Source organism: Mastomys coucha, unplaced genomic scaffold (assembly GCF_008632895.1).
Source record: "Mastomys coucha isolate ucsf_1 unplaced genomic scaffold, UCSF_Mcou_1 pScaffold13, whole genome shotgun sequence".
NCBI lineage: Eukaryota > Metazoa > Chordata > Mammalia > Rodentia > Muridae > Mastomys > Mastomys coucha.
In genome coordinates, this window is record NW_022196895.1 from 84,767,695 (window position 1) to 84,780,194 (window position 12,500).

The 12,500-nt window shown below is 37.3% G+C and overlaps 1 protein-coding gene across 7 annotated transcripts in view; it reads left to right on the forward strand.

Moving 5' to 3' along the window:
* The window catches only part of Rttn (rotatin), a 186,230-nt gene that overhangs the window by 150,320 nt on the left and 23,410 nt on the right, over positions 1-12,500 (forward strand). For all 7 annotated transcript variants that reach the window (XM_031366214.1, XM_031366216.1, XM_031366219.1 and 4 more), the window contains 5 exons: positions 2,633-2,770; positions 3,823-4,040; positions 6,824-6,929; positions 7,982-8,079; positions 9,453-9,530. In XM_031366214.1, coding sequence (XP_031222074.1) covers positions 2,633-2,770; positions 3,823-4,040; positions 6,824-6,929; positions 7,982-8,079; positions 9,453-9,530 — 638 coding nt within the window. The remainder of the gene's footprint in view (positions 1-2,632; positions 2,771-3,822; positions 4,041-6,823; positions 6,930-7,981; positions 8,080-9,452; positions 9,531-12,500) is intronic.

Sequence of the window (12,500 nt, forward strand, 5' to 3'; positions counted from 1 at the left end):
AAAAAAAAAAAAGAAAAAAAAAAAAAGTTTCCGGTCTTGACTATTGCTACCAAACCCTAAATTGAGATTATCACTGGGCCAGTATAATCCCAACTTCCCTTCGTTGGCAAACTTGCTGTTTTCATCTCTGTCTCCTGTGAAGCTTCACCAAGGTAGCAATGGTCTCTAGTGCCCTCCTCATTTCCAACTCCACTTTGGGCGCCACATGTGCCTGCCTGCAGTCACACACAAATGGGTTTTCTGGAATGGGAGTTAGAGCCTGTGAAAAATTAAGGGAACCAGAATGAAGGAAGGGGTTCAAAAATGAAACGGGAGCATGGTGTGCTTTCAGTCCTCCATCATTATTGAACTCTCTTTGTTACAAGCAGGTAGGTAGAGAAAAACCAGAGGATATGGAGAAGATGTACAGAGGGTCAGGAAATTGAACAGAGATATGTAGCAATGGGGAAGGGGAACTGTGTGGAGGGGGTAGCAACCAGAAAGTTCCAGATGCCAGGAAATCAAGAGCCTCCCAGGATCCCACAGGGATGACATTAGCTGAAATAACTCACAAAGGAGATGGAGAACCTGTAGAGACTATATCCAGAGATTAGGCATGCCCCCATGCTGGTTAAGGGTTGGAGCCACCCAGTAAAAAATCTTAGAAACAAAAATGATAAAATATTTAACTTGGAAGATAAATTTTAAAAAAGCTATTAACATTTAAATTTATTGCTATATATATTTTTAATAGGATATTCTATTTATTTACATTTCAAATGTTATCCCGTATTCCCAGTTTTCTCTCTGCAAACCCCCTATCTCATCCCTTCTTCCTTCCTGCTTCTATGAGGGTGCTCCCCACCCACCTACCCACTCCTACCTCACCGCCTTAGCATTCTACCAACTGGGACATCAAGCCTTCACAGGACCAAGGGCCTCCCCTCCCATTGATGCCAGATAAGATCATCCTCTGCTATGTATGCAGCTGGAGCCATAGGTCCCTTTATGTGTATTCTCTGCTGGCAGTTTAGTCCCTAGGAGCTCTGGGGTCTGGTTGGTTGATATGATTGTTTTTCCTATGAGGTTGCAAACCCCTTCAGCTCCCTCAGTCCTCCTAACTCCTCCACTGGTGTCCCCGTGCCCAATCTGATTGTTAGCTGCGAGCATCTGCATCTGTATTGGTAAGACTCTGGAAGAGCCTCTCGGGACAGCTATATCAGGCTTCTGTCAGCAAGCACTTGGCATCAGCAATAGTGTCTCGGTTTGGCGACTGCATATGGGATGGATCCCCAGGTGGGGGTAGTCTCTGGATGACCTTTCCTTTAGTCTCTGCTTCACTCTTTGTCCCTGTATTTCCTTTTTACAGGAGCAATTCTGGATTAATAGTTTTGAGATGGGTTGGTGGCCCCATCTCATAATACTGGCTTAAGATAGCTAAAATATCATATTGAATAAAAGGAGTAGACTTATCAGTAGTATTTTAATAGGGTAATGCAAATATGGATGTAGTGTATGAGTACACAGCATATCTTTGGAATTGGCGATGAGAGAACATCTAACATGCCTCTCAGTGGGTTTAGGGGCAAGACAGCTGAGGAGCACTGGGACAGGTTGTTACCAAATCCCTGGAAGGTGCTCTTTCCAAGCACCTTATTGGTGCTGAGGAATATCTGGACATTGTCTCTGTTCATGAAGTTTGATGAAAGGTGACCGAACTGCAGAAGTCTGGCCAGAGAGACTCCAGAGATAGCCAGCACTGTCCAACTTCCATCCACACAACATCCTCACTGTGGAAGGTTAACTTCTCTAGCAAGGGGTCCACACAGGCACCAGTGCTCAGTCTGCTTTGTAGTATATTTTTCTTTGTAGAGTAATTCTCTGTTTGGCTCTTCAAAGAATGTTTTATTTCTCTTCTGCCTTGACCTTAGCACATTGTGCTTTCCTTTTCATCTTTGCACAAAGCTGCTAGAGGGAATAAAGAAAATAAGAGGAAAGTTTAACAGAAGTAGCCGCTGTCATGTTTTACAATATGCCTATTATGCAGTTCTGAAGTTGTAGCTAATATTTACTGTATCATACTTTCTGATTGCTGCTGAACATATTCTAATGAAATCATCGCTTGCGTGACTTTGTAGAAGGGTGGAGGGACATACTTTTAAGAATCAGTAGAAGAAACAATTAATTATAGTGACTTGGATCATTGTGTACACCAGTTTTTATGTCAACTTGATGCAGGGTGGAGTCTTCTGGGAAGAGAAACCTCAATTGAGAGTACACCCATATTAGTTTGGCCAATGGAGGGCCCAGTCCATGGTGGGCTGTGCTGTTCATGTGCAGGTAGTCCTGGGTACTATAGGGAAGCAGTCTGAACAAGCTGTGAGGATTAAACCATAAACAGCACTCTTCCAGGGCTTCTGTATTAGCCCCTGCCTCTTGGTTCCTGCCTTGTTTGTGTTCCTGTCCTGGCTTTCTTCAGTGATAGATTTTGATATGGCACTCTTTGCTCAAGAAGATTCTTTTTTAATGCTTTTCTTTTTGGCATGTGTATATACCTCTTACTGTGTGGACTCAATAAAGTATAATGGTAAGTTCTGAATGTTTGAAGGTTCTCTTCTTGCTAATAACTTATAGTGTTTTGATTAATTTTTAGATGTACAGTTAGTGTTGACTTTTTATCGCACATGGACGCATTTATTTGACCTTCTGGCCACACTACTGAGGAAAGCTGGTGCTGTCTCCCTTGTTCCTCTTACCTCAGCTCTTGCCAAGCACTGGGAGGCAGTGACTGGTAAGATCTTCAAAGGATTGGGGTGTCTCACCTCATAAAAATAAGATAATATTTATTGTCAGCTAAATGTGTGAATTTTCCAGGTAGTTATGGCTTGGGATAGGAAAGAATTGCAGGGTACTTGACTTGAGAATTTGCAGTACTCCTGATGAGCCTCCTTTCCCCAAAAATGCAGATTGGAAAAGCCACAGTAAAGTTTAATGTGCCAAAACCTAAGTAAGAAAAGTCTGTTTTTTCATGAAAATATATATTAAGATTATAAAACAATTAGATTTATATATGATCCCAAAGAAGGCAGACTTTTTTTTTTACTATATCTGCATTCTGTGTTAAATGTGTGGATACATAGAATTTCATATGCAAGCAATATCAAGATGGGAAATTCTAAAATATTATCTTTTCTCATGACATTTTTCATAGCCCAGAAATATCAATAATGTGGTTATTTTTATACTTTCTATTTCTCATTAAAATAAGCAAGTGACTATTTTAAATAAATAAGTTTTGATTTTTTTATAGTCTTCTCATAAACTTTAACATAACAGGATTTTACATATATATTTATATGTATATATAATATTTATTAGTCTTTATTTTAATTTTATTTAATTATTTTTAAAATATATTTTTAGGAAGCATATAAAATAGGTTTCTATATGGGCTCTATACGTGCTAGACTAGTGCTGAGCCATACCTCAGCTATACCTCCAAGCTCAGGCTAATATTTTCTTAGTACCGAAGTAAGAATTCAGAAGTTAAAAATTCCCAAAACTTTAAATGTTAGCTCAAAGTAGTTATCCACATATTGTCCCCATGTATACATACTGAAAAACTCATATAATGAAAACTTAAGTAGATTTCTTAACTTACTTTGTTGCCTTGATACTGACTTTAAAACATTTTTCTTATTGATGTATATATTGATAATGTTGCATCATTAAAAATAAAAATAAAAGTATTATAAATTTAACTACTAGTACCAGTCTGATTAATTTCCTCTTTAATTTTGAAGATGTTGTCAAGCATTAAGTCTAAAATCATTCTCCTTGTAGATACACTGTGTAGATGTGTGGGCCTCTCAGTCCAGTGCCCTGCCCTGAGTATTGCCAGCCTCCAGTTCCTGTCTGTTCTCTTGGCTGAGGAAGAAAAGAGGCGTGTCCAGTACAAAGAGAAAATAAATGATTGCCAGGCCCCAGCAGTGGCCTCACTTCTTGATGGAACTCAGGGAAGCCTTAGATCTTCAGAGCAACTTAATGAAACAATTCTACAGGTATGTGATTTCTTGTGGTTTTTTTTTTTTTTTGACTTTATTATCTTTAAATGAATTTCCTTTCAGTAGTCATCAATTTAAATTTTTTTCAATCATCTTTACTAAGGAATCAGTGTTCATTTTGATTAAGTAAACATACAGTACAAAACTATAATAGATAAATATTTCTTTTACAATTAATAGTATTACTAGCATTCTGTATCTGCCTCTTTGTGTGTGTCTGTGTGTGTCAGTGTGTGTTTGTGTGTGTTTGTATGAGTGTGTGTGTGTCTGTGTATGTGTTCTTATATGTCTGTATCTGTATCTCTATGTCCTTGTCTGTGTATGTGTGCATGAGTGCAGGAGTGTGCACACGCGTGTGTGTGTTTGTTTGTGTGTGTGCGTGCGTGCGTGCGTGCGTGCGTGCGTGCGTGCGTGCGTGCGTGCGTGCGTGCGTGCGTGCGTGCGTGCGTGCGTGCGTGCGTGCGTGCGTGTGTGTGTGTGTGTGTGTGTGTGTGTGTGTGTGTGTGATTGGAGATTGAACCTGGGACTTCTTGGATGCTAGGCAAACACTCTATCCCTAAGCTGTATCCCCAGATCCTTGTTTTACCTTTGATTTTGACTTTGAAATTTTAAATTGCTTAGGCTTGCCTTGAATTCACTTTGTAATGTAGGCTAATCTTACAATTATACTCTTCCTGCCTCAGACATTTGAGCATATGACATTACAGAATGGGGCCTGAGCTTTCTGTAGGATTTACCTTGATTGGTAGAGTGCTTGCATAAACATTCACGAGTTTCTAGGTTCTATGTCCAAAAGCATATACACTGGTAATCCCAGCACTCAAGACATAGAGGCAAGAGAATCAGGAGTTCAAGCATGCCTCAGACATATGAGACCCAGAGATGAGTAGGGGTGCCTTTAATACCATTTTGTAATTTTTATCTCCTGTCTGAAAGGTGGAAAATTGATAGAATTCTGTATGGGGGATTTGCAAATCAGCTAGATGTAATGTACACAGTTGTGCCATCTGATTTGTAGTGGTCCCTTTGTTGCTTTCAATTTGGAGATTTCTCTCACCCCTTGGTTTGTGAATGTTGTCCTTAAGAAGGTATTTATGGCATGACTACTTGTACATTTTTAGCATCAGTCTTGACTGTGTTGGACCATTAGTAGATTATCTGTAATATTCTCTACCTGATATAGAAATGAAGTTTCTTTAATAAGTGATGAAAGCTACACTTATTTATGAGTATGAGGATATAAATTTGCAATACAGTTAGAATTTATGTTGGCTTAGGAAAATGATAATAGGAGATTCTCTAACTGCCTAGGTTTATAATATCAGACATGAATTTCCCTTCTTTTGACTGCCTCAAGTCCAATTAGATAATATTGGCTACCTCCAAGATAAAAGCGCCACTATTACAGCACTGTGAATATCTTTCTAGCCCAGCTACTGTTGGGTTTCTTGGTGTCACAGCTAGTTATAGGTGTGCTGAGAATTTTAGTTTCCTTATAAGAATATATTTTCGTTTTAATCCCGTGTATGGGATATGGTATATGGTTGTTCACAGGAGCCATGATTCGCCTCATGCTCTAGCGGAGGCATGATTTTGCCAGATGCAGATAGTTTCTGGTGTTGTGTGATATTTGGAATTCTGGGGACTTTTCAGAAGGTATATAAATGCTGGGGCCCTGAGAGGTGGGGTGGGTAATTGGTTGTTTGCTCTTGGTTGTGGTTTGTTAAGAAGTCATGCACAAGAAGAAAAAAATAGATATACTAAGGGTGAAAATCAATCTTACTCCAAGGAACTTGACATCTCTAATCATCAGGAAATAGTCTAATGATAATGTCACCCTCTTCCCCCTCTATCCTTTTTTTTTTTTCTCTTCTATCTACTGTTAGGGAGTTGAAAGGGTGAAATTAAGGAGTGGAGAAAGTGGAAAAAAGAAAACCCACAAAGTAGCAAAAGTCTGGCTACAATAGAACTGTTTTCTCTCTTAGCAATTTGCACAGCACATTGTTGCACAAACAAGAGAAATTTCTTGGGGAGGAGACTTCCAGGTCAGTTCTATCCTATTTCCTGGAAGCTCTGTGACTGAAGTGCAATAAGATCTTACCTTCAAATTCTGGGGAGGGCAATGAAGGACTAAAGCATAGCCCATATTATGTTTAGGGTGTTTTGGACTCCCCTGACTTACAACTCAAGTACAATTTCTTGTGGTTGGTGTTGGGGTTTTCTCTACAGAGTCTATGATGCCATTATTATTCTGTGTCATAACTCCATTTAAACTCTATGTCTATGTATATACATATGCATATATATTATATGTATTTTAAACATAAACTAACATGATTCCCTATGTCATTTTCAAATATCTTTAGTGTTATTTATCCCTCCTCCTCCTTCTTCTGCATTGCCATTTATTCCTGTTCTACCCATTTTCTTCTTCATTGAACTTGTGTCCTGCTAGCTCCTACTCTAGAATTCAGTGTCACCCAAACCTTTGATTACTTTTACTTTCTTCTGTGCATTAATTTATACCCTTCACCCATAAAAAGACTTTGAGAATAATTTTAACTTTCTTCCATATGGATAATAGACTATTTAGGCTTTTATCTGCAGAATGTTCATAGATAGTAATAGTTTATTAAATTATAGGGTATTTTTGTTTTTAGTTTTGTTGTTGTTTCACACAATACCTAATGTGCCTCTTATCTAAACATGTCTTAGTTCATAGCAGTTTTACTACAGCTTGAATTTTTCTTCTAAACAGTTTTTGTCTGCCTTCTCTACAGTGCTATGAAGGAATATCCCCTAAAGATGTCCTGAAAAGAGTTGCTGCAAATGCCCTGATGTCACTTCTGGCTGTCAGCAGAAGAGCGCAGAAGCACGCTTTGAGATGTGAGCATCACCATCAGTTGTTTATTGGCATCTTGCTAGTCATATTTTCTACTGCTCGTTTATTTGCACTAAATATGTAAAGAAATTATAGTAAAATTTCAATGACATTTAAAAAGTTTTTTTCCATATAACAGTACCAAAATCATTACTTTTAAATTTTATTTTTAAAATTTATTTTATTTTTAATTATGTGTATGTGTGTATGCCTGTGTGTTTGCAAGTATGTGTATGTGAGTAGAGTTGCTTGTGGAGAACAGAAAAACTCACTGAATCCTTAACCTGGAGTTATAGGCTGTTATGAGGTGCCTAACATGGGTATTCTCTGCAAGAGTTTTATCTTAGTTATGTGGTTAACTACAGAACAGTCTCTCCAGCCCCATATTCATTGAAAAAAAAAAAATAAAAGGCTGGGAATATCGTGTCTAGGAAGCATAAGACTCTGGGTTGGATCCCCAACACTAAAACATCAGTCAATCAATAATACAAAGATGATACTTGAAGACTGTGTTTCTATTTGCATATAATGATTATTACTATAGAGAATATATATGATATATGTATATATATGTATATATATGTATATATATATATTTCAAGCTATAACCTACTATTCAGCTTCATAAGTATTAGTCTATACAAGCATATTTTGCACACCTAACACACAAGCATAGTTTTTATGGTATGTGAAGACTACAGTGTCAAATAAGTACTATTTTTATATAAATTTTCATAGTACAGGGTCATGATTTCTCTTCTATACATTAATGAATTCAAGTCTGAGAGGTGAAAGAAAGTAATAAAAAAAAAAAGCCCATCTACTCAACTAATTATTTGCTGCTAAAATAAAGCATATAGGCTGTAAAATACAGTCGATCTGGAAATCTTACTAAGAAATGAAAACAAGGGGGCTTTGATATTGTGTTCTTTTTCACCTTTAGATCTTCATTCTTTCATTACATATTTGAATGGGTTTTCAGTGTCTTGAGAATTTGCAGCCTTAATGTCTTCAGAAATGGAACGGCCCCTTGACAGTTGCAGCCTTTTTCTTTCAGCTGATCTCATAGAAAACTGTATGGAGCAGATGAAGCACATCAATGCACAACTGAACTTAGATTTGCTGAGGCCTGGGAAAGCAGCACTGAAAAAAAAGGTGACTTCAAGGTCTGAATTCTCATGCAAGGGAAGAAGGATAGAGTGACTGTGTCTCCATTGCTCTCGTGCCTACAATGAGCTCAAGGTTGAAATCAGTGTTTGATTTACATGACAGATAGAGGCAGATATATTATGAGGTCAGTTCTCATTTGAAAATCCTTAAGGGGAATTTATGTGTTATTCATTCCTCTTATGCACAGTTAGAAATATGTACATCCACATGATATATTGCAGAAATATTTTATACAATGAAATATATGAATAAGTGTTAAGTTCTCTAGGGATGAAATCTATAACAACTGTAATTTATTTGTGTTTGGACAGTTCATACATTTCAAATATATTATCTCATGAATAAACACTTATAGCAACATAGTGACAAAATCCTGCAATTGATGAGGCAAGATTGTTACCTTACATTCTGTATATTTTCTTTCATGATTTCCAGATATTTGTTCTAGTATTTAATTGCTTGGCTGTGTATATAAGTTTTACCTTCCTGTAAACACAATATAACATTATAAATGTATATTACCTGTAGCTAGCCATAATTGTGACCAATAACAGTTACCCCTCATTTTTTTCAAAAAGTGAATGTACATGTGAATATTTAAATATTCAAATAAATATTCTACTTATTAAATACACACACACACACACATACACACACACACACAAACACACACTGTCTTATTTTAAAAACACATAGTACTTTTTCAGAGGACCATGAGTTAAGTTCCTAAGGATACAATGTTCTCTTCTGGTCATTGGAGGAGGCACTGCATTCATTCACATGAACATACCCACATATGCATGTGTGTGTATATAATTATATACACATATATAATTATATATATGTAAATGCATATATATATGTACGTGTATGAGACAAGACTTTATATAAATATATACATGTAATTTAAAAGTAAAGTTAAATCTTTAAGAAGAAAATAAGGCAAAGCTTTATTTAATCGGTTAACTGGTACATGGTAACAGAATTCATGTTTGACAGCTTCTTTTCCTGCTTCTTGTTTTTCTGCCTAGCCAAAAGCCATAGTCATCATTGAGAAAGTCAGCAAGGACTTGATATTATGGGAAAACAGTCAGTACCTGCCTCCCTTGATTGAGATGTAACATGGTGGCTATTATATATCTGAATTCCTCCATGCCTGATGGAACAGCAATAGCTTTTTTTTTTGTGGTGCATGTATTTCTTGATATATGGTCACCATACCTTGTCAGTGTTCTCAATGTGATGGTAGTTGGACATGATTGCAGCAAGTCTACAGTATATGGTGACCCCCAAAGGAGGTAATTACTGTTTCTAAGGGAGCTGCATTCATGCTTTTCAACTTCTCTGTGTCTATACAGGAGGATGGCTTCATTAAAGAGTTAAGCATCGCTATGCAGCTTCTAAGAAACTGCCTTTATCAAAATGAAGAATGTAAAGTAAGTAGAGCGCCTCAGACTGTTGATACCAGTTCAAGTAATGAGTGGCTGAGATTAATATGAAGTAGTCCAGGAAGGAAAATGGACCCTCTGAATTCTCTTTTTCAAGATGTGTAGTTGATTGTTTCTTCATCTCAGAGTTAATTCTCAGAGCTGGATGACTTTAATCATGCTTCAACACTAATGAAATTCCTATATATATCAAAGCTTGAACTTCATGATTGAAATGTAACTTCTTGAACTACCCCTTCATTCTATATTGTTAGGCATTTAGATGGGTTTTTTTGACCAGATGTTAATAAATGGCTGTGTATGTCTTATGAAGTGGAGGTTTTCAAAGGTGTTTGTCAAAACTGATTATTCTTAGGGAGTAAGTGACAGTATTTATAATTTTTAAGAAAGACAAGCATGCATCCTGCTTCAGAATAGATACTGTTTTGCTCAGCATGGTCATGTCACCTAAAGAAAGCCCTACCTTTCATATCTGCTGTCATCCATGGCCTTTTCGCAGTGCTCTTTCAAAGTCACTGAGTTATCTTGCTTGATTTGTAAGTATTGGTTCTATCCATGTAAGCCATCGTGATGGTACTATTTTGTGACACAGAATCTTCTGGACTCATGAGGTTGTTCAATAAGGAATGACCTCACTTTTGAAGAATTAGCTTTAGTTTAAAAAAAATGGTGAGGCAATGATAAATTATACAAATTTCTTTTGTTTTTAAATTTTTTTGGGTTTTTTTCCTTTACTTGTTAATTTGGAAAAATACAGTAAACATGAATTACTTAAGCTACATTAAGTGAAATGCAGGTAACAATTATTTTTTTAAAAAGTATTTGTTTATACATATATGGTGATTTGAACGAGTATGACCTCTGTAAACTTACACACACTCACACACATACACACACTCTCTCTCTCACACACACACACACACATAAACTCACACACACATATGTATGTATGTATGTATGTATGTATGTATGTATGTATGTATGTATATTTATTTGTTTGAATGCTTAGTCACCCCAGAGTGGAATTATTTGAGAAGGATTGGAAGGATTAGTGTATATGGCCTTGTTGGAGTAGCTGTGACATTCTTAAAGAAAGTGTGTCACTGGGAGGAGGTTTGAGGTTTTCAGAACTCACAGCAGGCCCAGTCTCTGTGCTTGCTGTCTACAGATGAAAATGTAAAGTTCTCAGCTACTGTTCCAATACATGCTTATCTGCTTCCCACCATTATAATCATGGACTAATCCTCTGAAACTGTAAGCAAGCCCCCAGTTTAAGATACTCCAGGCAAAACATGGTGAAGCCTTTTCCTGGGCAGGGGGAAAAGTAAAGAGGGTGTATAAGAAGTAAGTTTGAAGAGTTAGGACAGAAGAAAAGTATAGAATGACTTCTAGATTCTAATTTAAGCTGCTTACTAATATAGGAATGTATGATAGAGCATAGTGCAATGATGAAGCACCTGATTCTTGGGATTCTCATATGTGTGCTGTGTAAGCTTTTGAGCCATCCAGGTGGAGAACTGCTTGTAGCCAAGTTTATATGAGCCTGAGGAGTTATGCATACTGGGGATAATAGGGGTATATTATTAGTATTTGTACTCAGGATTCTCCTTGAACTTTTCTAAGACAGTATATTATAATAGCTTTGATCATATATTTGGAATACATATAAGAGAAGGCTGGAAAACAAAGGGGTCTGGAGAAGAATAGACATAAGACAGAAGGATGGAAGTGAAGACAGAGAAACCTGTAGTAAATGCCCCAGTGCTGGAGAGTTTAGGAGCCCCAAAGGTTGGCATGGTCTCAATCATCAGAACAGAAAATAAACTGAAGGGGGCTGGCTGTGAAATGTGAGAAGTGTTAATGACAGCTGTAACCCTCCTGACTGAGGGCTGGTTCTTCAGACCCTGCCTGCTTCTCTTAACCACACCTCTCTGCCCACCTCTGGCTATTTGCCATGCCTCATTACTGGCTCCAGTCACATTGGAAATCCCGCCTGCTATAGAGACTAAGAAAATGCTGATTGGGTCTTTATTACTGATGTACTTGGGGGAGTGGTTTTGCCTCGATTACTCACCTGTTGGGGAAACAAAGGAATGGCATTAAAATGAAGATGACTGAGTGACCACAGCTCGTGCTGTCTAATTTTAATCCTCCCACGTGAGTAAGGTATAGTATGGCTAGCCTGCCTCCTCCTATCTCTTTTTATCTCCTCCTATTTCTTTCTAACTCCATATTCCAGGTACCTTACCCCTTTTAACGTTGCTGCTGGATAGCAACAGACAGCAATGAGCATTCTGTCTATAGTTTGGTCATTGCATGACATGAGTACATTTGGTTCTCCTAATGTGGAAACTACTTAACTATAATCAGAGAAATGAACATGCTAAGGACTAGTTAATAAAGACAGAAGGGGGAAAGAACTAATGGAAAGATCAAATTCCTGAGGAAAAGGGAGAGCCATGTTTTAGAGGGACAAATAGATGTATTCATTTCTGAGAAGAGGAGCACTGGTTCTTTAGTGCCAGGCAGAGGAGAGAGATAAATGGATGATAGAACAGACATATGTGGGTAGAATGAAGAATAGATAATAAAAAATTCATACCTGATCATTTCTGTCTTTGTGAAATAAGTGAGCAAAGTCATTTGTTGCTAATGTAGGGCTGAGTGAGAAGCTGAGAGTGATCAGCCTGAGGAAGACCATGGGAGTAACTCTAAAACTTATTCTACTATTTGGTTCTGTGTGCCCTGAAAAGTGTGTATAATTATGCACATGTGCACTCTAGTGCACATAGGTATAGAAATTACCTTATAATTTAAATTGATACATACTACAGTACTTCTGCAAACAACTGTATCTTATCTGCAATATTGTCCTAATGGTAACTGATTTCTAATAAAGACTGAGTTACTTAAGAATCTGTTCAAATCACACAAAGGTAGTCATTAACTTCACGCACA